A 26,035-nucleotide genomic window follows, 5' to 3' on the forward strand; every position below is an offset into this window, starting at 1 on the left:
CTTGTAGCGGAAGTGGCGGGGCCGCGCCAGTTCCGCCTCGGCGTTGTTCGCTGTGGACAAAATGGCGAAGATCGCCAAGACCCACGAAGGTAAAAGGCCCGAAAAGCACTCGCAGCGGCGCCCCTGTAGCTGCGCGTTCGACCCTTGTCTTTTGGTTGTATTTCTTCCCGACTCTGGGCAGCGTCAGGCTCGGCTCCTCGGGCGGGGGCCGGGCGGGCTCGCCCCGCGGCGGGCGGGCCGGGCCTGTTTGTAATGGCGTCTCCGCTTGTGTCACCGCCATGCCCGGGCCGCCTCCTCGCGCTCGGGGGCTGAGGGGGTGGGGCTGCGGGGGCGGGCGGGGGTACCCGGCTTGAGGGGGGCTCTCGCTGTGCACGCGTGGGGGGAGCGGGTGGCGGTTGCCAGGCCCGCGCGGGGGAGGAGGTGAGCGGGAGCGGTGTCGGTTAGCTCCGGTTTTGCTGACGGGGCCGGCGGCGCCGCTGGGGCACGGGTCCCGGCCGGGCTCCCGCCTGCCAGCAGGAAGCCGAGACTGAGCGGCGCTTCCACGAAAGGTCGCCCGTGGGCAACTCGTCGCCTCCGCTCCCGATCACTGCGCGCACCTCTCGGCCCCCGCCGCCCCGGCCCCTTCCTGGCGCTCGCGTCGAGCGCTCAGTAAAAATCTGTACGCCTCCGCAGTTTCGCATCCTAAATGTCAATAACACACATTTATTCTCTTGACTGAGCCCTCCGCCCTGGGTCCGCAGTAAACAGGAGGCCAGAGAGGGAGTTGCCCGCTGAAAGCCAGCATGGCCTGAGCTGTTACTAAGCGTCGTGTCGACGTGGTGCCTACTGAGAAAAATGCCCCGAAGGAGGGGAAAAAGACAATGTGAGGTCTCAAGCGTTTCAGCTGCCGTTTTAGCACAGAGGCTTCCTGCCGGCTGGGTGTTTACGTAGGAAAACTGGTCTCTGAGCGGTTTAATGAGTGAGGGCTTTCATAGGCAGTATGTTATTCTCGGAGGTGCTATGTGGCTGTGTTCACCACTGCTTCCAGCTCTGTATAGCATGAATCAAAGCATTCTTCTTGGACAATGTCTGTGGCTTGCCCTGCTCTTAAATATCTTCAGGCAAGGAAGAATAATTTTTAGAATTGTACTGCTTCTGTGTTTTTGCTTTTGTTTTTTTACTCATGTTTCTGCGTATGATCGGTGATCTGTTGTGTACTATGTTAATTTTACATCCGTAATTCACTAATCAAAAACTACCTCTGGACAGTGGTTGTACACTGTGAGGTAGGCAGGGCGCCCAGGTGTTCATTACCTTTGGGGGCAGTAAGTTTGGCACTGAAAAAACTTTTCAAATGGAGAGGCATCATCTCCCGTGAAAGTGAAGTTAATGTAGTCTTTAACACTGCAGCCCTAATTTGAGTTTATGGATGAAGAAAAGCTTAAACTGTTGTCCTCACTTTTTTTTAAAACTTAATTTGATTTTAATTTTTAGCAGTTTAGAATTTTTTAGAATTACAGAAATTGTTTTGTTTATATGCTGTGACATGGGTAGGACTTGTGTGAGATACTACCCAAGTATTACCCACCAAAGTGCTCTGCCTCTCATACTACCTAAAGAGCTTTTAATAATAAAATGGTAGAGTTGTTGGGGTTTTTTTGTTGTTTTTTTTAACTTAAATTGCTTATTTATTGAAAATGGTGGTCTGTTGAATTTAATGGAAACATTGACATACTTCCAGTTGTGTGTGTTTTGATTAGTGTTGTATCAGAACAGGTTTTAAGGGGGGGGTGCAGGTAGTTAAAAAATTATGTATAACTGGGTATGATCATGTAATACTGTCTTTCCCAACATGGAGGTATTAGCTGAACAGCTTGATTATTTTTCTTCTAAGTTCTATCCTATTTTACTTTTTTCAGTTCCTGACTGATTTTCCAAATTGAGTTGTTTGTTACTAAATTGTCTTAGAAGATTTTTCACATCTTTGTACTGTTTGTTAAATACTTGTTGATTGATGTGTTCAAGACACAACTTGAAAGAGGTCTCAAAACAGTTTGAGATTGTTTCAGTCACATAGTTTAGGGGGGAACTCTTTGTTTTAGGCTGAAAAGTAAAGTTTTAAATGGCAGCTTATAAAGCCTCAATAAATGCTTGAATTTTGAATGCTGTCGAAGGTAGCTTTTAATTTGCATCATTTTTTTTGTTTCTTAGAAAAGAAAGAAGAGATCTCCAAACATAATAGACCTAACATGTACGAGAGTGCTAAAGTAGCTAGAAATAAAGCTGCACAGGGCAAGCTAAATGTGCATAAATATGATAAGGCATGAAAACATAGAAACTATTTACGCTGTAAAATACTACTTCAGTACAGGGTCTGATTAATCTTTCTTTTTTCATGATGAATAATGTCTTACACTCCAAAGATTGCAAGTAGAACTACATGGTATGGTAATGGAGTATATATTTTGAGAAAGGCTATTGTGATCTGGCTGTGAGCTAGATTTTCAGTGACTTCGAATTCAAATATGTTGACTTTAATAATAGTCAACATTTATGGTATGTTTCAAATCAATTGTGCATGTTAAAGTTACTTCTTTTAAAATACCAAAATATATTAAATAGAGTAAAATACAGAAAAAGGAATGATCAGTAGGATATTATTCCCCCCCCCCCCCCTTTTTTTTTAATCCCAGTCCCTTTACTGTTTCTCTTTGACTGGAGTTTCTGTTTATGTCCTGATTGACTAAATAATCAAACAAGTACTTTGCTTTACACAATGTATTTTTGAGCTTTGTGATTACTCTTTCTTGATTTGATTTGTATTTAAGTGCTTTGTTAAATAGGCTGTGAGCTTTTTCAAGAATGTGCCAGTTAGCTCAAGGAAGGTAAACACATCTTTAATATCAAAATAGTCTTTTCCAGCTAAATGTGTGATGCTTTCTAAACTGGCAATCAGGCTACCTCTGGCTGCATACCTTTTAGACCTTCTGGTTAAAGGGGTTTTGTGGCATGTCAAATGGGTGTTCTCTTCAGAGTGCTTCGTTTAAACTAGCACTTAGAGACTGCATGGCATTAGTTGAAAATTATGGTGGCCATAAGTGGTGGTTTGTTAACCCTATAGACCCTATGCAGGCTTTCCTTTATGGTATAGAGAGCCCAGCAGGTTTTGCTGTAAGAAAATGAGAATGCTCCTTAGTCTGCAAACAGTTGTAGTCATTGTGATTTAAAAGTGAAGGCCAATAATAAATGAGATCTGTACTCTCTTCAGTAAATATAGCTATTTTAAAAATAAAATTAGAACAAGGCTTTAGTATGTAAAGTCTTGGTTAGAACTATTAATAGGAAAATATTTTTGTATTAATGCTTTTGCTGCAGAAATCCCACAATTGTTTTAATAGACTCTGTTGATGGTGGTAGTGGTGGGAGCCCACGCGCCAGCAAATCTCTGTGGCCCATCCTGCATGGCAGGGTACTTACTGGTGCTTTATTTGGCTGAGCTATATGGTCAGGTTGATTCAGTGGACAGATGAGGGAAAGGCTTTTGCATTGTAGGCAAGATCTGTAGGCTTTTTTGTGTTGAAGTTGGTTACAGCTATGGATGCGCAATCAGGACTTAATATGCTACTAAAGAGGCAGTGTGTTGTTCTAGTAACTGCTCTTTAGAAATAAGAAACAATGTCATTGTACTTTAAAAGCACTCAGTGCTAGTAGTGTTGTCCTTGGTAGCAACGGAAGCTTCAGGTATTCCCTTTCACCCCAGTGCTGCGTTGCACCAGGCTGCAAAAGGAATCGGGGAACTTTATCTGCTCTTTGGAAGAAACAGAAATGACTAAAAAAATCTGTGAGAAAAGTATTTGAGTTGTATCAGTTCCATAACCATGCCATAGGACGCCTTCACAAAAATGGAATACCTTAAGATGACACTGGTAAACAGGATACGTGTGGTGTGCCTCTGAAGACGATCAGAGACCTCTGTGGGCAAGACAGGGGTCCCTAATTCGGCAGTAGTTTCTGCTGCTTCTCCAGGAAGTAACATATTGGGGAGCAACGTGTCTCAAGTTCTGGACTCGCTGGAATCCCCTATGCTGTGCAGGATTTTAGGGGGAGCTGGATGTACCTGGGGGCAGGATTCAGCAGGTGATTGTGGCCAACAGTATAAGGCTTTTTTCAGGTTTCAGCTTCTCATGAGTTCAAGGCAGATACCGTGAGTTTCTGTAATGCAGAGGTGACTGTCCAAGTTACCCTGTTCTAGATCTCTGCAAAAGTTTGATGGAAACCCTTAACTGTCTGGAGCAAGATTCTCCTTATCCGCTACTACGATGTATCTTCTGTGCATGGGACTCCTGATGAGTTTAGAAACGTAGTTCTGCTGTTTCTTTCGTTCCCCACTAGACCACTACAGGAATTGCAGATTTGCTGTCAGGTTTACTGTGCTTAAAGTGAAGTCAGTGTTTCTAACTGCCAGTCCTGCAGGCTGTGCATGAACATTTAATCCTGCTATTCTCGCTCGTAGCTGTATAGCAAAGATTTGTCAGGTAAAACTCCATGTTCAGTTACCTCTATAGAAAACATGCCTTTGTACAGGAGGTATAATTTGGCTTGCAGTGTGGTGGGGATTTTTGTGTGGGTTTTTTTTTCTGTTGTTGTTGTTTTTATTAGTGGCAGTTTGTGATGAGAAAAGGACCCAGCCTTGACTTTAAGTCTTGGAGTTTACAGGGCTGACAGTTTAAACTTTTAAACTAAGCAATTCTGATCTGCAGGCTTTCAAACATTTAAAAAAAAAAAAAAAAAAAATTGCCAAAACCACCCCCCCTTTTATGTCTCAGGTCCAATAATTTGGATTAGCAATAATAATCTTACCTTTAAAAAAAAAAGTATCCTAATTTAATTTTTGCCGGGTTTGTTGGCAAATGTTGTAGCATAGTGTCTTTTGCAAGATATCTCGGTGGGAAAACCTCGTGAAATGTATTCGTCCTGAAAAAGAGAAATGAGCAACAACAGTAAAAAACTAGTAAATAGTCAAGATTTAAGATTATTTGTGAATAGACTTTCCTGTAGCTTTTGTAAATTGGCAAACTTCCCTCAAGTTAATGTAGCAGGCAGTACCACTTTAGATGGGAAAGGGTGAATCACAGAATCGTTGAGGTTGGAAGGGACTTTTGAGACCATATAGTCCAACCCTTGTGCTCAAGCATGATCCTTGGTATTCCTTCAGCCATGAAATGCAGCTCTTGGGTATTTTTTTGTCCAGTAAAATAATTGTTTGACCTACTGAAATTCACATTGTATGGATAATTGTCTTTACATATCTATTGAATCAAATAAAATTCAGATGGAAACAGTAATAATTTTTATGGAGTTAGCTGTGCCTTAATATACCTACATCACAGTTACATTTGTTGAAGACAGTTGGATTACTGTAACTTATTTTCTTGTTGCATTACAACAGGTAGGAGGAAAGCATGGTTTAATTTGGTTCCTTGTTTTCTGGGTTAACAAGTTAATGTTCTTTCTGAAACTATTAAATTTCTAAGGTCAACGATGGCCACCAGAGTTGATTGGAGTCAGACCCTGATAAGTTAAAAGAATTACAAAGCTCCCATTTGTCCTGCTTGAAGAGTAAGCTTTTTGTTATCCAGAAGAATAGTAGACTCTTCAAAGATGGTGGCGCAGGCAGGAATAGTCATGAGGAAATAACATTTGAGCTGCCAGAGTGAAAAGAAAGTGTTAACTTGGTATCCAGTGGCATATTAGAGTTCTTTTTTTTAAATTTTTTCTTCAAAGATAATACAGCTTTGCAGTATGTTAGATAACACAATGCAGTGTTGTTTTACTAAATGTTCTCAGATTTGACAACTCATGCAGTAGCTCTTTTGAACTGATTTGTTTTAAATTAGCAAAATTGTTTTTTTTAATTCATTATAACATTTTGAAAGGCTTTTTTAATGAGCTGATTACATTCGTTGAGAAAGTGTTGTGTTAGTGTAGTGTTGAGAAATATTACTGTGGTGTGAATTACCTTCTCTGCTATCTCTGTTGGAAGATGAGATACATTAACAGTGGGTTTGAATAGTTTGCTTTAGACCATATAGTTGAAGTAGTCTGTGCTGGATAATGTTATAACTTAAGGAAAAGCTGCTCATAAACATTGTGATTTTTTTAGTTTTGTGTGTCATATTTGTTTATTTCTTTAGAGATAATCTTTGAAATTGGGTGAAAAACTTAGTTTGCTGTACATAGTAACGAGTATTAAATTTTGTGTGTATGTGTGAAAAGACTTGATTTTTTTTTTTTGTTGGTGTCTTTACCCTAGATATTGAAGCACAAATTCGAGAAATTCAAGGAAAAAAGCCTGCTCTTGATGAAGCACAAGGAGTAGGCCTTGATTCCACAGGATACTATGATCAAGAAATCTATGGTGGTAGTGACAGCAGGTTTGCTGGATATGTCACTTCTATTGCAGCAACTGAATTGGAAGATGTAAGTGATTTTATGTATTTTTTTGTTTAGGGCATGCATTCTAAGTATTTTGGAATTAATTTTGAGTAATTTTTAATAGAATTTGCTGAAGTAAAAGCAGTTATTGTCATTAAAGCCATACTGGACCAAATATGTCTTATCCGGGAAGCTCGTAAGTTCTAACTCTGGCTTGTACTTCATGAATTGTGCTTTGAAAGTCAATGTAGGCCCAAGCAGAAGGCAAAAAGTTGTGGCCTGGTACTTAATCATTGTTTGCCTTGACTGGAATAATTAACTGTGTTCTGTTGTTGCTGACAAGATGAAAAATTATGGTGAAAAAAAAATCTAATAAACAACAAACTAAGTGACTATTTTAAGTTTTCTATTTCTACTTCATTTCAAATTTCAGACCAATTTTTGAGAATTGGCTTTCTCACTGTATTATGTTCTTCTTACGTATCCTGCGTGTAAGATTACTTTATGTTAATTTCTTATGTTAAACATTTGACCACATTTTCAGCTGCAGGAGCAGTCAGAAACTACAGTTCTGACCATAAATACATAGGCAACTACATATTACACTGAGTGAATTATATTTTTAAGAGGAAAGAAGATTGTTATGTTCACTTTAGTACTAGTTGATATAGCTTTTTAGTGATGTACTATGTGTCATTTGTAGACTTCTAATAATTCCTTCATTAAAAATTTCCATTACAGAGTCTCACTGAAATCAGGTCACAGTTTTAAGAACAGTTTTTCTTTTGTGTTGCTTTAAATTATTGCACAGAAAAAGTGGCTACTAGTATGAGGAAATAGATAGCAAAAGCATCTTATGCATTCTGAGTACTTGTTATTGCCATTGTGATTGAGAAGGTATACCTAAATTAACATTAATATATTTCTGAATTTTTCACTGTTTCTGAATCTTTTTTTACAGGGTTATTTACTGAAGTTTTGTTCTATATCTAGCTGGCTTTTAAGAAAAAAATGGTTTGAATTTCTGTTCACCAGTTTTCATGTGCCAGCTAGGGAACTATATCAATAGTGCTAATGCGAAATACAGGCTTTTTGTATAACTAGTGTAGACAGCATACTTGATTAAATGTAGCATATTGCAGAATACTTGAGTCTTGTAGAGAAAAGGTTACCTTTTTAGTGATGTGGGTAGGTTATCTGATACAGCAATTTGGGAGTAATAAAACAAGCTATATGAAAAAGCTTGCTAAAATTTGGAATTAACTATTCTAGTCATGCATTTTCATCTTTTCTGTGACCACAGTATGTTAATTTGACATTATTTTAAATATAATAATCAACATGACAATAATCTAAATATAATATCAACATGACAAATTTGCCATGTCTTTTTACCAACAGGATGATGATGACTACCCTTCTACAAGTTTGCTTGGCCAGAAGAAGCCAGGCTACCATGCTCCAGTGGCACTGCTTAATGACATACCACAGTCTACCGAACAGGTACATCTTAATTGAAGGCACAATAAAATACTGTTGTAGGTATTAGGGGAAAGAAGTGTTAAAGTTTTTTGAGGCCAGGTCTGGTCTTCTGGAAATACAAGCTGTGTGTAAAGGGCTATGGTATTTTAATCTTGCTGTAAGCTTGTTGCTGCTTTAGTTTAGAATTCCACAGGGTGATAAAATTTGGCACTTCTGCATGTAAGGGCAATGTGGGCATATACAATAAACTATTAAATTTTTTTTTTTCATAGGTCAGATGCTTCAAAAATGAAAATAACTGGAAAACTTAATGTTCTTTATACTTCTGTTTTTGTAAAGAAAATGTAATCGCTTAGGTTTTATATTCCTGGAGTATTTTTCTGTGAAATTTAAAAGTGTATGAAGTAGCATTAGGTCCCCATGCAAAAAGAAGGGGAAAGGTTGACAGCATGAAAGGCTTTGGTAACAAGTGAATAAACTTCTTAAAATAGCAAATTTTTGTCAGAAGTTATTTCATAAGAAATTCTGTGTTTAAAAAAGAAATAAAATTCCAGTTACAGAAGTAAAATTTATATTAGCATAGTGTTTTGACATTCCTGCATAGTTGAGATTAAAAATAAAGTAGGCCTTTTTAGTAATACTGAAAATTAATACGGGCTTATGGTCACCAGACACTTTTCATATTGTTCTTCATACATATGTGACTAACAAGCTTTTTTTGGTTTTTAGTATGATCCTTTTGCAGAACACCGTCCTCAAAAGATTGCAGATCGGGAAGATGAGTACAAAAAGCACAGGCGGATGATGATAATTTCCCCTGAGCGTCTTGATCCTTTTGCAGATGGTAATTTATTTTGACTTTTCTATACCCTGTATGAAATTTGTTGTCTTTAATTGTCTTTAGCCCTTTGATTTCTGTTGGCATGCTTATAAACTTAGTTTTGTTTTAAACATCCCCTTTTCATAGAGATTTGGTTGAAAACCTAGATGCCATATTCTTCATCTTTATAATACAAGTTTTCTTTCCAGGTAGAAGGACAAGAAAATAATGAGCCATTGCCATAGAAACACAAAGGGTTAAAGGTTTCTCTTTTCATTTTGTTTTGGGTTGTGCATTATACTTTGAACAACTTGTGTATTGAGTGCTCAAATTCTTTCAGTACCTTGAAAGTTTTCATTCCAAGTCATAGATTTACAGGGTTACTGCTTTTGAAATGCTAGTTCTCAAAATAGAGCACCTAATTCTTACCATCCTATGTAAACTTAGGTGGTATAGCTAAAAGAAACAAAAGCATATATAAGACTTTGATACTATTAATAGTTCAAGTCTCTTCTGATAATTTTAGAATGCAAGTCAGGAAAAGGGGTACTAGTGGGTCTGACAGAAACTTTCTTCAGGTGAGTGAGTTTCACGTGTGGCAATAAGGTGCCTGTTGGCTTAAAATTAGTAGCTAATTTGCAGGTTTTACAAATGAGAATTTCAGCCTGCATGAATTAATAGGGATATTAATTATTTTACTTGCTTAATTGTAATTGATATAAACATGTATTGTCAGAATTCACAGGCCCATACTAACTGTCCTTAATTTCTTTCCTACAGCAGTACTGCTATATGCCAGTCCTGTCTGCATTCTTAAGGGTGCAGTTCAACACATCCTGTGTAGATTATGGTGAAAAAGTATTCCAAAGGAAAGTCCTATCAAAGCTAGTGTCAGAATGACACAGCCAATTGGGCAATGATCTTCAGCATAGAAATGTTTAAGAAGTCTATTTTTTTCCCTAAATTATAATGCTATACCACTTGTACAGCAAATCTCCACATTTTTCTTAAAGAAAAGTGTTTTTCTTGACAAGTCTCATTTTTATAAAGTTGGGCTTCTTGTAAAGTATTTAAAAGTTTAATTAACGCAAGATACACAGCGTAAAACAACATATGGTATACAAAACCCATTACCTGTGAGTATCATTGTGGTGGTATATGTACTGTATTGCATTCAGCTCCCAATCACAATTGTACCTTGAGAAGAGAAGAGGGGGAAAGTGTCATCAAACAGTTTTTTGGGGTTTTTTGTTTGTCTTTTTTTTTTTTTTTAAATGAAGCCCTTTTACAATATGTGACACTAGAAGATCTGGGAGACATGTCCAGATTTGTCAAACTTATAAATGGGTCTTTATGATAAAACATTTTAAACTTTACTTAGGTATGCAATAGTTATTTATAGTCAGATAACAACTAGGATTTAACAGCTTACACAAGGTAATGTTTTGAATATAAATATATTTCCAAAGTGTTACTAATGGTAAAGAGATAATTTTCTAGGCTTCTATTCTGCTGCTTGAAGTCAGAACTGCTGATGGAGACAAAGGCACGAAAGTGTACGTATTCCGGATTAGCAACCCAGGAACCCATCACTTCTGAAGACTCTTAACTCTGTTGTCATTTTACCATTTATATCGGCTTTAAAATATTTGTTTGAAACTGCAGTAGTTATGTTTGTGTTCAAACAGGTTAAATTGATCAGCAAACTGAATAAACGTAAGATACATGTAATTTTTAAAATTTTCAATCAAAAAGTAAAATTAACTGATCATGGAATAATATAATACTAGAGCAGGACAATAGAAAAAGTCAGTAGTTTCTGCTTATCCTGTACTCATTGTGCTCCATTCCTGTTGCTGTTCTCTTCCGCAGGAGGGAAGACACCAGATCCTAAAATGAATGCCAGAACATACATGGATGTTATGCGTGAACAGCATTTAACAAAAGAAGAGGTGTGTGGAGGGGAGGATTTTCCACTTGAACTTAGTTTCATTTTATGGCCTTTGAAAGCATGTTAAGAGAGTGGGAATGGAAATCCTGTTAACTTTTTGTTTTGACTTAAAAGTCCTTTTCTTTGGAAAACCCTGTTCTTCACGTGTTGAATGTCAGTAGAATTTAAAGATGAAAGTTTTGAAAAACATTTGTTCTATATAATACCTAAACAATGAAGGGAGAAATAGTCTCAAAATATTTTAATCTGTGTTTTTTTATAGCACTTGGACTTTCTGTTGTTTATTTTCTTTCAGAGGTTGAGAGACAAAAAGTAACAGTCACTGAGGGGTATTCAGTGTCAGAGATGTTTGTTTTTGTGAGCTCTGTCTAAAGGGAATCCAGGGAGGTTTTAAAAGGCTTTTGTTGAAGCACTTATAACAGATGTTGCAGTACTAAGAAGTGGTGTAAGGTTGACATTTGGTTTTAAATATTAAAAAAGAAAAAAAAAGTAAAAGTGCATGCTTTATTCATGGCTATTAAAAATTCATTTTAATAGGTAAGAAGATATTGGTAATATAATCAAATTTCTTGCGTAATACCTAGAGTGACATCTTGTTAATTGGAGCAAGATCTTGTAGTTCCAGTGACCTCTGTAGATTTACATTGATTTACCCTACTTGACTTACCTTAATTGAGAAATTAGTTCATCATTTTCACAGTCTTATCGTTTATGGATCCATTGATAAGTGAAAAACAGTCTGGGTTAGTGTGCTGTTTTAACAATGTCATCTCAGAATTTTAAATAAGAATTTCAGGGCTTTTTTGTGTCGTGGGATATAACTCACACGAACACATTTTCTGACTCATCCACCTTTAATTTACTGAAGTGGAACTTGTTTGAAACAGACGTGTAATGATTTTAAGGCATACATATAGGTGACAGAAACGGATAATGCTCGAAATTCTCCATGCGTTTACACTGGTTGTAATAATGGCTTTTTTAAGAAATCAATTTAAAAACAGCCCCTCCAAACATGGAGCTGCTCTGTTAGTATAGAAGAATTTGAAAAGAGAATGAACTTGAAATTAAAACAGTAGCTAATTGCATGTTATTTGAGCAAAACCTCAAAAAATAGTATAAAAAGATATAATACAGCTGGAAAATCTCTTTTAAAGGTATAATCTGAAGAGGCCTTCTTAAGAAATCTATTTCTTCTGTTTGTCTTCTTGTGCCCTTGAATAGAGGGAAATTAGGCAACAACTAGCTGAAAAAGCTAAAGCTGGAGAGCTTAAAGTCGTCAATGGAGCTGCATCTCAGCCACCTTCAAAACGCAAACGGCGTTGGGATCAGACAGCTGATCAGACTCCTGGTGCTACACCTAAAAAATTATCCAGTTGGGATCAAGCAGAGGTAACAATCCTAGTGTTCATCAGCTTATCTACAGAATACATTATTAATGCTAATCCTCTTGAATTTCAGAAGTTTCTTACTCTACTAAAAAAGAGTAACTAGCAGTCTTTTACTGTATAGTATGAGAGATATTAATACGTTTGGTTTTGTCTTGTATAGACTCCTGGACATACACCATCTCTGCGATGGGATGAAACTCCAGGCCGTGCAAAGGGTAGCGAAACTCCTGGTGCCACCCCAGGCTCAAAAATATGGGATCCAACTCCCAGTCATACACCAGCAGGAGCTGCAACCCCCGGACGGGACACGCCTGGTCATGCAACACCAGGCCATGGAGGTGCCACTTCCAGTGCACGTAAAAATCGATGGGATGAAACACCTAAAACAGAAAGAGGTATTTATGGCGAACTGGAAAACGCATAACAAGTTTTGAATGGTTAATTGTGTAGGAGTTTTTCACCTTAAGTAAACAGTAGATTCAGGCAAGAAGTAATTATATTCTGACATCTAGTGGTTGATGTGAAGTGATGTTTTTGTCTGAGTTTGTAGCATTAAGTTCTGCCCGTTAGCTTAACTCACATCTGTGAAAGCACCTCGTCTCGAAAATTGAATCAAAGTTTTGTGGTGTATCTAGTGACTGCTGCACATGGGGTTTCTGATGTGTAAAGGACAGAGTAAAGGAGCTCACGTTGAATTGCTCTTTGTGATACATTTGTGTGTGTTGTTTTTGAACTGTTTAATTTTTTTGAAGAGGTTAGCATTAAAACAAGTTGTGGAAGCATTCTCTCACCTGCCTAATTTGAATTAGGCTCGTGTGTCAGAGAACAGTGAAACACCATTGTTCCTTAATGCTTTTATCAAGGGCGTACATGGAGTACTTTGTCCAATTTCTAGAATATCTGAATTCTTTTGTATTTTTTAGAATTTTATCTGTTTATGGTAAGATTCAGCAAGAAGATGACATGCTTTTTTCATAAAATGCAGTTCTCTGTTGGATGTTTTTAGTGTAATGCCTGTGTTTTTTCAATATTCACCAAAGTAGTCTTTACTTTTTATCTAGTATATTTGTTTATTTAATACTTTTTGATTTGTGTAGACATGAGGACAAGATATTGAAAATGGGTTTGGATATTGATACTATAGTTGGAGTATATACTGTTCACCTTTCTGCAAAAATTGTTTTGTTTTCCCTTAGATACTCCGGGACATGGCAGTGGATGGGCTGAGACGCCTCGTACAGATAGAGGTGGTGACTCCATTGGTGAGACACCAACCCCAGGAGCGAGTAAAAGAAAGTCACGATGGGATGAAACACCTGCTAGCCAGATGGGTGGCAGCACTCCGGTTCTGACACCTGGCAAAACACCCATTGGTACACCAGCTATGAACATGGCAACTCCTACACCAGGTAAGCCCAGTCCATTCTCTGAGGCTTCACTTGCTTTTGTGGAAATGAAGCATTTACCTTTATATTGTATTTTGAAATAGACTTCTGTCTAACATGTTCTCCTGCCTGTATGAAAGCAGTCAGTATATGCTCAGTTTACCATTTTTAATACTCACAGCAACTGAGTTCTGGAGGGGAATCGAGAATAAGGTTATATGTCTGTTCTGTTCAATTTAGTTGGTAAAAAATTGATAAAAGGCTCTCTAAAAGTTTGATATCCTACTGGCTACAGATTTCAAGTGCTGTGGAAACTTTGGCTCAAGAGAGCACTTAAAGGTTAAGTGAACAAGTCATCTCCTGCATACAGAAGATTTTATTTAATTATTTATTTTAAAATTTGAATATAGGTCATATTATGAGCATGACTCCTGAACAGCTGCAGGCTTGGCGTTGGGAAAGGGAAATCGATGAGAGAAACAGACCACTTTCTGATGAAGAATTGGATGCTATGTTTCCCGAAGGATATAAGGTAATTCATCTGGATTAAAATACAGCAGACCATGATGGGTTTTTTTTCTGCCAGAGGATATTGATTTTTTTTTTTTTAAACCAAGTTGTCCCAGAAGTAGAATGTTTCACTATAAGTATTGATTATTGATTTTAGACGTTTGTTCAGTTTGGTTACTATTTATTGTAAATCCATTAGAAACAGAGAACTAAAGGTGATCTCAAAGGCCAGTTGTTACTCTGCTTCTCAATGTCGTGAAGGCCTGTCAAGGCCAGAAATGAGCTCTGAAGGGACTGATAAAAATATGAAGTCCAGGTGTAGAAAAATATAGAAGAGAGTCACAAATTCTAAGTCAGCAAGTACGCTGTGTTGATACAGATATTGAAGTGCTTCTTTAATGCTTTGTAGAGAGACTTCAAAGTTTATTATCCAAGCTCTTAGCAGTGGAAGTGAGCTTTCTTCTGAAATACCATGAATACAGGATAAGCACAAATACGAACTGTCATGGTGAATTTGTTTGTATTGCTATGAACATGGGATCTAATGTATGCAATAACACTTGCACAAATCCCCAAACAAATAAAATGGAAGATTTAAGTTTAGTAATGTTTTGTATTTGATGCCTTCCTCTTTTTATATCTGTTGTGATAAGATAAATTTTGTTCTTTCTTCTGTAGGTTCTTCCCCCACCAGCTGGTTATGTACCTATTCGCACTCCAGCTCGTAAGCTTACAGCAACTCCAACGCCTTTGGGTGGTATGACTGGATTCCACATGCAGACAGAAGACCGGACTATGAAGAGTGTTAATGACCAGCCATCTGGCAATCTTCCGTTCCTAAAACCAGATGATATCCAATACTTTGATAAACTGCTGGTAAATGAGATTTCACTCATGCTGATTAAAGTTTCCTGATTTCTTTTGAATATGTAGCAATGCCTATTTATTTGTCTGGAATTATTTGTAGGTTGATGTTGATGAATCAACTTTGAGTCCTGAAGAACAGAAGGAGAGAAAAATAATGAAATTACTTCTGAAAATAAAGAATGGCACACCTCCCATGAGAAAGGTAAGATGAATTGTCAGATGCATTTATGTAATTTCATTTTTTAAAAATCTGCATTTGTTTTCAGGTTTAGTTTCAGTTGTCCGTGGGATTATCTTTAAGATAATCTCCTAAACTTTGATATCTATTTAAGCGCTCTCTTCCTCTTCTACACCTCTGCGGCTTTTTGTTTGGCATTCAATGTAGTTTGGTATTGCTGTTCTTTGTACAGTAATGTCAGTCACTAAATAGTATATGGCTTATATAATATTTTTTTTTACAGTTCTGAGGAACTAGATTTATAGTGCTTTTTGCTTACAGGGCTTTGTAATTTTCTGGATTTTGCTTCTTACACTTAAATTAGCAGTGTAGCTCTTAGTTAAGTTTCAGCCTTGCACATTATGCAATACATTAGCAGTCTTTTCTGCACAATTTTGCTCTAAATTGACCATAGCACCAAGCTGCCTAGATGCAAGTAAGTGCTGTATAAGCTGCTTTTCAGATGGAGCCATTCTTAATATTAGAGCAGGAGCATGCTTTTCTTGAAAATTGAACATCTGGGAGCTAACATGAGGGTGTTTCTCTTCACACATTCATTTTTAAACAGGTCAGCATAAAATTGTTTGAAGTAGAGTTTTGCAGTGGTAGGAGCAGGTATTTTGAAGCCTGTGGTTACAGTGAATTACATTTTAACTTGGTTAATATCTCCCTGTTTTGTAATTGTTCAGTGTTGTTTCCTTAGTTTAACTGAGAGGCTGTTTGGTTTTGTTTAGGCTGCGTTGCGACAAATTACTGATAAAGCTCGGGAATTTGGAGCAGGACCATTGTTTAATCAGATTCTGCCTCTGCTGATGTCGCCAACGCTTGAAGATCAGGAGCGTCACTTGCTTGTCAAAGTCATCGACAGAATTCTTTACAAACTGGATGACTTGGTCCGACCATATGTACACAAGGTCTGTTGCAGTTTAATATTTCATCTTTGATTTGCTTTTTCTGATCATTGCTGGGAGAAGTATGTATTTTATTTGCATATCAGAAGAGGATGATACCATGTGTTTTTTAACATAATTGGCTTCCATGTTTCTTCTTAAGCCAAACTTTGAGTTCTTGTAGTGAGATCAAAGTGTGGGCTTTATAGTATTAAGGCATGATGTAAAAATGATATATGCACACTTGGGGGTGGGAAGGGGATCTTACCTGACCTAGGTAGTATCTCTTTAGAGACAGAGAGCTGTAAAAAGAGCATAATACACTTACATTTTTTCTGGTCGTCGTAAAGCTTTAAGCTTGGATCCATGGAATCATCTCTGTTTTATGGAATCTAGTATGAAAGGAAATATTAATTTGTTCATCTTTTTCAGATTCTTGTCGTCATTGAACCACTGCTGATTGATGAAGACTACTATGCTAGAGTGGAAGGCAGAGAAATTATTTCAAACTTGGCTAAGGTAAAGTTCCATCCTTCATTAAGGCACCGACTTAGCTTACATATAGCTGCATGTTTATAAGCATAGCAGAAGAATTAACTGTGCTGTTCATAAATCCAATTGGTATGTTTTGTATGTTTTTTCTTCAGGCTGCTGGTTTGGCAACAATGATCTCCACAATGCGACCTGATATTGATAACATGGATGAATATGTCCGAAATACAACAGCTCGAGCCTTTGCTGTCGTTGCCTCTGCGTTGGGCATTCCTTCTCTGTTACCCTTCTTGAAAGCTGTGTGTAAAAGCAAAAAGTCCTGGCAGGCTAGGCATACTGGCATCAAGATTGTACAGCAGATTGCTATTCTTATGGGTTGTGCTATCTTGCCTCATCTCAGGAGCTTGGTTGAAATTATTGAACATGGTAAGTTCTGCTTTTCCAGGTAAAGATTCTTTTGTTCACTTTATATTTGGAAAATGTTTCATACCTCAGTGAGGCACAGTGATAATAAGGTCCTTGTTTTGTGTGTTCTTTTGACACTGAGAAACAGTTCAGCTGACTCTGAAAGAGGAATAGTGGTTCAGTTTTCCTGAAAATAAGTTAATCCCTTTTATACTGCCCCTCTGTTTTTGCTATTTTGAACTTAAGTCCCAAGAAGTACAAGAAGTGGTACTAAACACTGCTCTCTTGCAGGTCTGGTGGATGAGCAGCAGAAAGTTCGCACCATCAGTGCTTTGGCTATTGCTGCTTTGGCTGAGGCAGCTACTCCCTATGGTATTGAGTCATTTGATTCTGTTCTGAAGCCTTTATGGAAGGGTATACGTCAACACAGAGGAAAGGTATATCTAAAATACTTTCTTTAGTTTGAACTGAAATGAATGTATATCTTCTGTAACTCATTAGAGACATATTTCTACATTTAAATAGGGTTTGGCTGCCTTTTTGAAGGCTATTGGTTACCTGATTCCACTCATGGATGCTGAGTATGCAAACTATTATACCAGAGAAGTCATGCTAATCCTTATCAGAGAGTTCCAGTCTCCTGATGAAGAGATGAAAAAAATTGTGTTGAAGGTATGTCAGAATGATTGTTTAGCATTAATATCAAATACATATGTTTTTTCCTTTTCTTAAAAAAACAGAAAAAACCAAAGCAAAACAAGAAAAAAACCCCACCCAAAACCCCAAACCCTACACAATTAAAATTGTTGGATTTTTATTTCCTATCAGGTGGTAAAGCAGTGTTGTGGTACGGATGGTGTTGAAGCAAACTACATTAAAACAGAAATCTTGCCACCTTTTTTCAAACACTTCTGGCAGCACAGAATGGCATTGGACAGAAGAAATTACAGACAGGTATTTTGGTTTTTTTAGTTGGAAAATTATTTACAGTAGAACAAAATTCAGACTAGAATGTTCATTCAGACTAGATGCTTAATTTTGTCTTGTATGTCCTGAAACTGAATTTTGTTTGGACTAGAGATTTAGAAGTTGCAAAGCTATAAGATTCACAGGTTCTTAGGAGGCTATAAAGACATTTCTCATCTGTGAATATAAGTCTACATCAGTTGTAAGGTGGTGTAGTTCACCCCATTTGTGTTGTTTAAAACATTGGATGATTTCTAAAGGTAAAAACAGTTGTTTGTAGTGGGCTTAACATGTATGAAGCTGTTTCTCCTCTTCAGACGAGGGAAATTTATTTTCAAGATGTAGCAAGTAGATTTGAACAATGCTTGCTTACTTAACATTTGTGTATTTCAGTTGGTTGATACAACTGTGGAGCTGGCAAATAAAGTTGGAGCAGCAGAAATTATTTCCAGAATTGTGGATGATCTGAAAGATGAGGCTGAGCAGTACAGAAAAATGGTCATGGAAACAATCGAGAAGATAATGGGAAATCTGGGGGCAGCAGACATTGATCATAAACTGGAAGAACAACTTATTGATGGTATCTTGTACGCCTTTCAGGAACAGACCACAGAGGTATGGCCAAGGGTATTTGGTATTTGGTTCACTTTAATTGTAAGCTAGCTCACTGTAAGTTATACAGAAACGTATGCTTCTAAGTTAGATTTTTAGAATCCCTTTTTAGATGTCAGTGCTCTAATCAATGAAATCCAGAAACAAGCTCTGGAATGTTAGCATTTTAATAGCAATTTTAGATGATGTCAAGTTTAATTCAAATGTAGTGTTGCTGTTGGTCTGATTTTCCTTTGTTGTTTTTACACTCAGGATTCTGTGATGCTGAATGGTTTTGGCACAGTGGTTAATGCTCTAGGCAAGAGAGTTAAACCCTACTTGCCACAGATCTGTGGTACAGTTTTGTGGCGTTTGAACAACAAATCAGCTAAAGTTAGGCAGCAGGCTGCTGACCTGATCTCTCGTACTGCAGTTGTCATGAAGACTTGTCAAGAGGTATTGTATTAACTTCTACCAAATTTGCTGTAGCATGTCATAGTAATGAGAAGGAACAAAAAAATTAACTACTAAATCTTCTACTTGGTTATAGGAAAAACTGATGGGACATTTGGGTGTTGTGTTGTATGAGTACCTGGGTGAAGAATATCCTGAAGTACTGGGCAGCATACTGGGAGCACTTAAGGCTATCGTGAATGTTATAGGTACGTTTGTGTATTGATTACATGCCTGTTCAAGAGCAAAATGAAAAGGCATTATAAAACTAAATATGCCTCTGAATTCAATAGGTATGCACAAGATGACGCCACCAATCAAAGATCTGCTGCCACGGCTTACACCTATTTTGAAGAACAGACATGAGAAAGTACAGGAAAATTGTATTGATCTTGTTGGGCGCATTGCAGACCGGTAAGCTGACTAACAATAAAATATTTGACCCTCTGTGTGGGCAATTATTGTAGCAAAAGCTAAAGCTGAGTATCAGGTTTGGCATCTGGGTATTTATTGTCATGTTGCTTGATATTTCTTAAGTTGTGCATAAAGCTTAAGATGAGCTATTTAGCAGATGGTCTGTTGAATGTATTGTAATTATATTACTTTGCCAACACTTTGTAAGAAGTATGTTGTCCATTTATGCAAACTTAGAATGCACACAATATAATAGAGTACACTGTTAACCAGTGAAGGTCTAGTGTTAACAGATACCTAATTAAGGAAATTGTTTAAGCAGTATCCCTCTGTTGATAGCAAATTAATAAGTGCTGCAATTTATGTAGTTGTATTTTAAAACTTCTAACATCACTGAAGAGGTAACTCACTTTGTTCTCTTTCAGAGGTGCAGAATATGTTTCTGCAAGAGAGTGGATGAGGATCTGCTTTGAACTGCTTGAATTACTAAAAGCTCACAAGAAAGCTATCCGAAGAGCCACAGTGAACACTTTTGGTTATATTGCAAAAGCTATTGGGTAAGTTGGTTTAATGCTTATCCACTTCTGCACACACTTACCTAACATAGTGATGATTGTGAGTTTTCTGGTGAGAAATATTCAAACTTCTCTGCATTTAACATGTTAAATGTGTAGACTTGATTTCACTTATTTTGTAGAAGGAGACTAGTCACCTATTCTCATTAACATAGAGTGCTGCACTTTTGAACTGAACTTGTAGACTAGCAAGGTTCGAGTTTAATTTGGTAGTAAGAGCTGTTTGTGTCATGAATTTTTGATACTGTGATGTGCATTCAGACCCTCTCTGTATTCTTTCCTGAACGCTCCTTTAATTAATCACTCTCTGCTCCTATTTTTCCCCAAATCAATACTTTGATTGACTTGCAAAGGATTTTTTTACCGCTAAGGTGATCCTGCAAGTCAGCAAATTGTAGAATGAAGCACAATTCCCATCTTTATGCATATTCTTAAATAAGTGACCGATTACTGACTTAATACAAATACAGCAAGCAACCAAGGAATGCTGTAACTGCACGTATCTATACAGGACACTGCCTATCTCTGTGAATGTGTATGGTTTTATACAAGTTTGTAATTACCTGTGGGATCAGAGTAATAGTGGGGAGGCTACTGCTATCCTCCAGAGTTTACAAGAGGCAGAACAGAAGGCAGGGAAAAAGCTAAGTCTAGAGAAAGTAAAAAATGTTGGTTATTAAAATAAGATCATGCAGTTGCTTGAGTTGTTTTATGGTTTCGTGGTTTATGTTGTTTCCCAGTTGTCTAAACTTTTTTTAAGGGCTAAGCCATGCTTTTCTGCCACTTGCTGTTTGAAACTCAACTAATTTTATCCAAATCCTCACTGAATCTGTTGACATGGACACGCATGTTATCTCTTCCAGGCCTCACGATGTATTGGCTACACTGCTAAATAACTTGAAAGTACAGGAAAGGCAGAACAGAGTATGTACTACAGTAGCAATTGCTATTGTAGCTGAAACGTGCTCACCTTTCACAGTGCTGCCTGCACTCATGAATGAATACAGAGTTCCAGAACTGAATGTCCAGAATGGTGTGTTAAAATCTCTTTCTTTCCTGTTCGAATACATTGGAGAGATGGGAAAAGATTACATTTATGCTGTCACACCATTGCTTGAAGATGCTTTAATGGACAGGTGAGTGCACTTCTTTCTATCTGTGGTACAGTTAACCATAGTCATATATTTTAAGTATATAGCTGGGTCTTAATGATAGCAAATATGCATATTGTTCTTGTTTGCTGAAGATGTTAAATGACCAGCATAATTTGGAAGCTATTATCTGCAAATAATTCGGATTATATACTCCTATTTTACTAATAATTTTGAAGATTAAAATGATGCAAGCATCTTAAGTGAGTCAAGACTTCTTACATTCAAACTGCTTTTTATGATTTCTGTTGTTAGTACTTTCGCCGCAGAATTAGAGCGGAGTAATTTGTCAGAAAACTCCGTCGTTTTAATTTACTGATTTTTGTTACTCTGCCTCTTGCTGTCAGTAAATATGGGTTAAAAGTGTGTATTAGTGCTTTCAAAAAAAGTGTTATTGAAAAGAGATAAAATACTATGCTTGTCCAATCCTGTTGCTTTTAAGTATAATTTCTTAACAGACCGTTGTTCTCTTTGCAGGGATCTTGTACACAGACAAACAGCCAGTGCCGTGGTGCAACATATGTCTCTTGGTGTTTATGGGTTTGGCTGTGAAGATTCTCTTAATCATTTGTTAAATTATGTATGGCCTAATGTGTTTGAAACCTCTCCTCACGTCATTCAGGCAGTTATGGGGGCTCTGGAAGGCCTCAGAGTTGCTATTGGTCCTTGCAGAATGTTGCAGTATTGTTTACAGGTATGTCCTCGTGTATGCTGGGATAGCAGAGATGGCAATTATCAGGCAGGACTTCTTTCCAAGAGACAAAAAAGTCAACTGAAGATTATTTCCAGCAAAGGAAAACAGCATGGCTTTTAGTCTCTTTAAAATAGTCTTTAAACATGGCATTCTGTGCCAAGGACTTCAATAATTGAAATACACAACAAACAGATTTTGGTATAGTAAGATAGCTGAATACATTGAGAAACTTGTGTAGAAGTAGCAGGTAATGTAGAATATCAGTTGGCTAAAATGGCCTGGCACTCTAACTTGTAAAATGGAAGCATCTCACAAATTTTGAGGACACTAACTAATGACTGGGGAATAAATTAATAGTGCAAGGGGTTATGAGAACAAGTAACAGGTGAGATAAGTAAACGAGAGGATAGGCTTAATATTGAATCTACGTTATTTGTCATTAGGCAAGAAAAACAGTAAGACATTTAAAACTGTGCAAGAGTGAAGCACTAGAAAACAGTGCATTGATCAGAATTTATACCATTACATCAACACTAGTCAGTTCAGCTTCTGTAAATGTGTATGTGGCGGTAAAATCTGAAGGCTCCTCCTTTTCTGTGTAATTGCATGTAAACAGTTCTTGCTGCGTTGGCTATAGAATCTAAACTCACATAACAGGTGGGAAGCAAGGATTAATGTAATGCAGATCAATGTAGAGAAGATGTGAGAGCATTTTATTAATTATTTGCAGATACGGGATTTGACTGTGTGGTTTTTTTATGTGGGGGGCTTCAGCACAAAGATACTGACATCAGTAGGAAGGTGAAAGAAGTCTCTTGCACAGTGGTGTGGGGTTTTTTTGTTTGTGGGGTGTTTTTTTTTTTTTCCAAATACTGCTTGTATCTTCTTATTATGTAGAACTGTTTTTTCTAGAGCTTTCATATTCTGCTCATTTTTTTAGGTTTAATAATAGTTTATCTCATGTATTCCTATCTAGCTCTGTCTGCACAAATCACAATTAGCAGAGCCAAAGATAAGACTTGGTTCCAACCAAATATACTGCAGCAGGTTTTAATTTTTATTTTAAAAGAAGAATACAAAACTAGAAACACATTCAGTGGAATTTCTCCCTGCAAAAAAAGATAAGAAAATCTGTCTCTAAATAATACTTTTTTTACTACTTGCTAGTTTAGATAGTCACAAAAATTGGGAATGACACACTTAGTGTACCTTTGTTATAAGAGGTGTTAGTTACTATAATTGCTCTTTAAAATGCTTATTGTGCAAAACTTAAGTTCAATAACAGACATTTAGACCTTAAGCTTTTAATAAATTTTGTTCCATTCTATTTTCTAGGGTTTGTTTCACCCTGCCAGGAAAGTCAGAGATGTTTATTGGAAGATTTATAATTCCATCTACATCGGATCACAGGATGCTCTGATAGCACATTATCCAAGAATCTATAACGATGAAAAGAACACCTATATTCGTTATGAACTTGATTACATCTTATAATCTTCTTGTTCAGTTGTTCGTGTTTAATGCACAGCTGTTCTTCAATTAAATGCTTCAGATTTGATGATGTAAAATTTTAAAATATTGGAGATCAGCATAGAGCTGGTCAGAGGCAGAGCTAGGAATCCAGTAGCATGATTTTTTAAATATGTCCTTGTTTTTTGATGTTAAACAGTTAAAGCCAGTAGTGACCAAGAAAACAGTGATTACAATGTACTGGAGGGATTTCATTTTGGATTCATCTTTATGAAGATTTAGATTTCATTCCTTGTGTTTAAAGGGGAAGTTTATTTGAGAAATAAACATTTGTGTATAAAAACTAATTTGTGTGTGATTTTTGGACAGAGGGGCTTGTAAAATGAGTCCCTTTGGATTCAGTATTTGTTCATGTAATAAATAGGTGGCATTTTAACATTTTAACCCTTTTTGTCATCCCCTAGCTTTTGAATAAATAAGAAAAACATACAAACCGTAGTTAATGTGTGTATCTTTGTCATGCAATAATGTAGCTGTAGTCTGGCTGTGGTTGTAGTAGTGGCAGTTTATTTTCATGGAAAAAGTAGTGTTTAATTGCTTGTTATTGCTTCATCTGCAGTATCCTGGTTGTGGGGATGGATTAGCTTGTTAAGTTTTCAGAAGTTAAGTAGTTTGTCATAAATGGTATGTGTAAAATCAGCTGTGCAAATCATGCATATTGATCACATTTAGCATGTCTCTTAGCATGTATGGCTGTATAAAAAAACAAATAATATTTATAGGCTGTGCTATAATTCCTATAAAGAGCTAGTAATGTCCCCAGCACCTGAGTTGAGGCAATTTCTAAGTGTTTGTGTGACATAGGAAATTCTTCAGCTTGAGATAAGAAAAGCATTTTATTTCCTCATTTGCTCTTTTCCTTCTGTATGTGTCCTAAAAAGAAGGTCTTGTTATCTGACAGTAAAGCACATAAACACAAGGTTAAATCATTCTGGTAGTATTGTACATTATCATGTGTTTATAAGATAACGAAAAGTAGTAGTTGACTATCAGGCATGTTGTTCTGAGTCCTTGATTTAAGTTAAGTGATTAAGTTCATCTTACCAAGTTCAATGCAATGTTGTTAGCTGACTTCTCTCTGCTGTTATACATAAATGTGCGATTCTTCAGCTGTTCAGCATATAAGAAAATTCCACCCTACCTTTCAAGGCCTAAGTTTTTGTTAGGGGCTTGGGGTGGCGCAACAGCAACTTGGGACCCTTTTGTTTATGAAGGTACTAATTTGTTAGGGACTGAAAGAAGTGACATTTTTCAGCAGTGTGCGTCATTCTAAAATTCTTTAGATGAAAACAGTTGGAACTTCTTGAAGTCTTTATTGCTGAACTGTTCCCTTGCAGAGTAACGTGCATTCTAGTCTATTTCTAGTGCTTTCTCATTTAATAATGTTTGTATTACAGATGGCCTGCCATCTTCATTTCTTCAGTAGTTCTGCAAGATAGGACCAAGCAAGTGCCCATAGAGAGGGTGGAGGGCTGAAAAAAAACCACTGAGTTTTGAGAGACTAGCCAAAAAAGAGAGCTCTGAAACAGGTAGGCATGGGTGATGGCTCATGGCTTCTAGATGTGTCTTAGCAAAGTAGTTATTTTTTAAACAAGTCAAATTGTAAAAATTTTCTAGTAAGATGGAGGGGAGCAACTTCAGCATGTTCTTGTTTTTATGTCTTTCAAGCTCATAACTTTAATTCTCAAAAGTCTTTTCATAAATATTTTTGAGGAAGATACAAACCATTTTTCTTCTTTCCTGAGAAAAGAGGGAAAGGGGAAGGAGATCTGTTTGAAACAGAATTGTACGTAAAATTGTGGTGTTCATTGTTGGGTTTTTTGCTATCCTGAGTATCTGGTATGAAATCTGGTTTGAAACAGCAGTATTGAAGCTCAATTCTTTATATGCAGTGTCATCAGTAGGCCTTTTTTTCCTTTCAGAGTCTTTTGTGCATCTGTGGAACTCTTACCTAAAAAGGCCATCTCTGGGTCATACACTGTTTGATGTGACTTTCTAGGAGCCTACAGCAGCTCTTAAGGAATTTTGCCTATGTTCTTTAGCAATCATACCAAGTTTTATTTAGCACAGGCAGATTAAGGGGACTGTACCTAAGAATACTGACTTCCATTTTTGTTCTGCCCAAGGGCAAAAAGTTTTGGGGAAGGAAGTAGAGTAACTATCTATAGATATGCTAGTATGACATCTGTCCATCTGTAGATAAACATGTTTCTTTCCCAGTACAAATTAAAATAAATAATGAATGGGAAAATTTTGCTCTGAGGCTGTGGCTGATGCTTACCTGCAGATTTCTGATTTTGGACAACAAAGGGCAAAGTGTTACAATGAATGGAAAGGTTGGGTCACTGCTATTTAAATGCCATTAATGAATAATTGTGCTATTAATACAGAAAAATAGACTAGGCTAAGTGAAGAAAAGATCTACTTCTGCTGTTTTGCTGCTTGTTTATAAAATGGGAGACATGCCATGGCTTGCCAACTGAGAAGTTTACCTTGCTACAGAGTTACTGTGTGGTGTTTGGTAAATACAGGTACAAGCATAAAATCTGAATGTCCAGAGAGTCTCTCATATTCCTTATTTAGGTTGCTTTGTAAAGGGAACCAAGTACTCCTTCCCAACTTCCCTCCTGCCTGCTCCCCCCTTCTGGATTTACATACAGCTCCTAACTTGATCAGTGAATTGCAAAAGAAACTCTACGGACAAAAGCCTCACTAACAGCCCCGATTCTTCTGAACAGGCTCATCCAGTATGCAGAATGAGGTGGAGGGACCTATAGGAAAAAAAAAAAGGTATGTGAGTTTTGTTTTTTTTTTTTTAAATCAATTACAATGATGCA

General features: G+C 37.2%; 1 protein-coding gene across 3 annotated transcripts; it reads left to right on the forward strand.

The window, feature by feature from the left end:
* On the forward strand, positions 1-23,636 carry SF3B1 (splicing factor 3b subunit 1). 3 transcript variants are annotated; one of them, XM_072874264.1, is made up of 25 exons: positions 1-89; positions 6,293-6,459; positions 7,816-7,917; positions 8,626-8,740; positions 10,589-10,668; positions 11,892-12,059; positions 12,219-12,453; positions 13,255-13,467; positions 13,854-13,975; positions 14,632-14,829; positions 14,921-15,022; positions 15,772-15,951; positions 16,360-16,446; positions 16,575-16,845; positions 17,116-17,261; positions 17,350-17,496; positions 17,653-17,778; positions 18,184-18,405; positions 18,655-18,837; positions 18,932-19,043; positions 19,128-19,248; positions 19,674-19,805; positions 20,687-20,959; positions 21,452-21,668; positions 23,004-23,636. In XM_072874264.1, the coding sequence occupies exons 1-25, from the start codon at positions 62-64 to the stop codon at positions 23,160-23,162; spliced, it is 3,906 nt and encodes a 1,301-aa protein (XP_072730365.1). In that variant the 5' UTR covers positions 1-61; the 3' UTR covers positions 23,163-23,636. The 3 variants fall into 3 exon arrangements, 2 of the variants coding, with proteins under 2 accessions (XP_072730365.1, XP_072730366.1); XM_072874265.1 differs by lacking the exons at positions 1-89; positions 6,293-6,459; positions 7,816-7,917 and adding an exon at positions 10,217-10,272 and having other exon boundaries at positions 8,723-8,740; XR_012044293.1 differs by lacking the exons at positions 12,219-12,453; positions 13,255-13,467; positions 13,854-13,975; ... (14 more) ...; positions 21,452-21,668; positions 23,004-23,636 and adding an exon at positions 10,217-10,272 and having other exon boundaries at positions 11,892-11,953.
* The last annotated feature ends 2,399 nt before the right edge of the window (positions 23,637-26,035 follow it).

This window comes from Ciconia boyciana, chromosome 10 (genome assembly GCF_034638445.1).
Source record: "Ciconia boyciana chromosome 10, ASM3463844v1, whole genome shotgun sequence".
NCBI lineage: Eukaryota > Metazoa > Chordata > Aves > Ciconiiformes > Ciconiidae > Ciconia > Ciconia boyciana.

Excerpts from the sequence above, each read along its gene's own strand:
- SF3B1 (XM_072874264.1), top strand. The coding sequence starts at position 62 with ATGGCGAAGATCGCCAAGACCCACGAAG. Across the intron at positions 8,741-10,588 it reads TCTTGATCCTTTTGCAGATG|GAGGGAAGACACCAGATCCT; the intron begins GTAATTTATTTT and ends TCTCTTCCGCAG. Across the intron at positions 13,468-13,853 it reads CATGGCAACTCCTACACCAG|GTCATATTATGAGCATGACT; the intron begins GTAAGCCCAGTC and ends ATTTGAATATAG.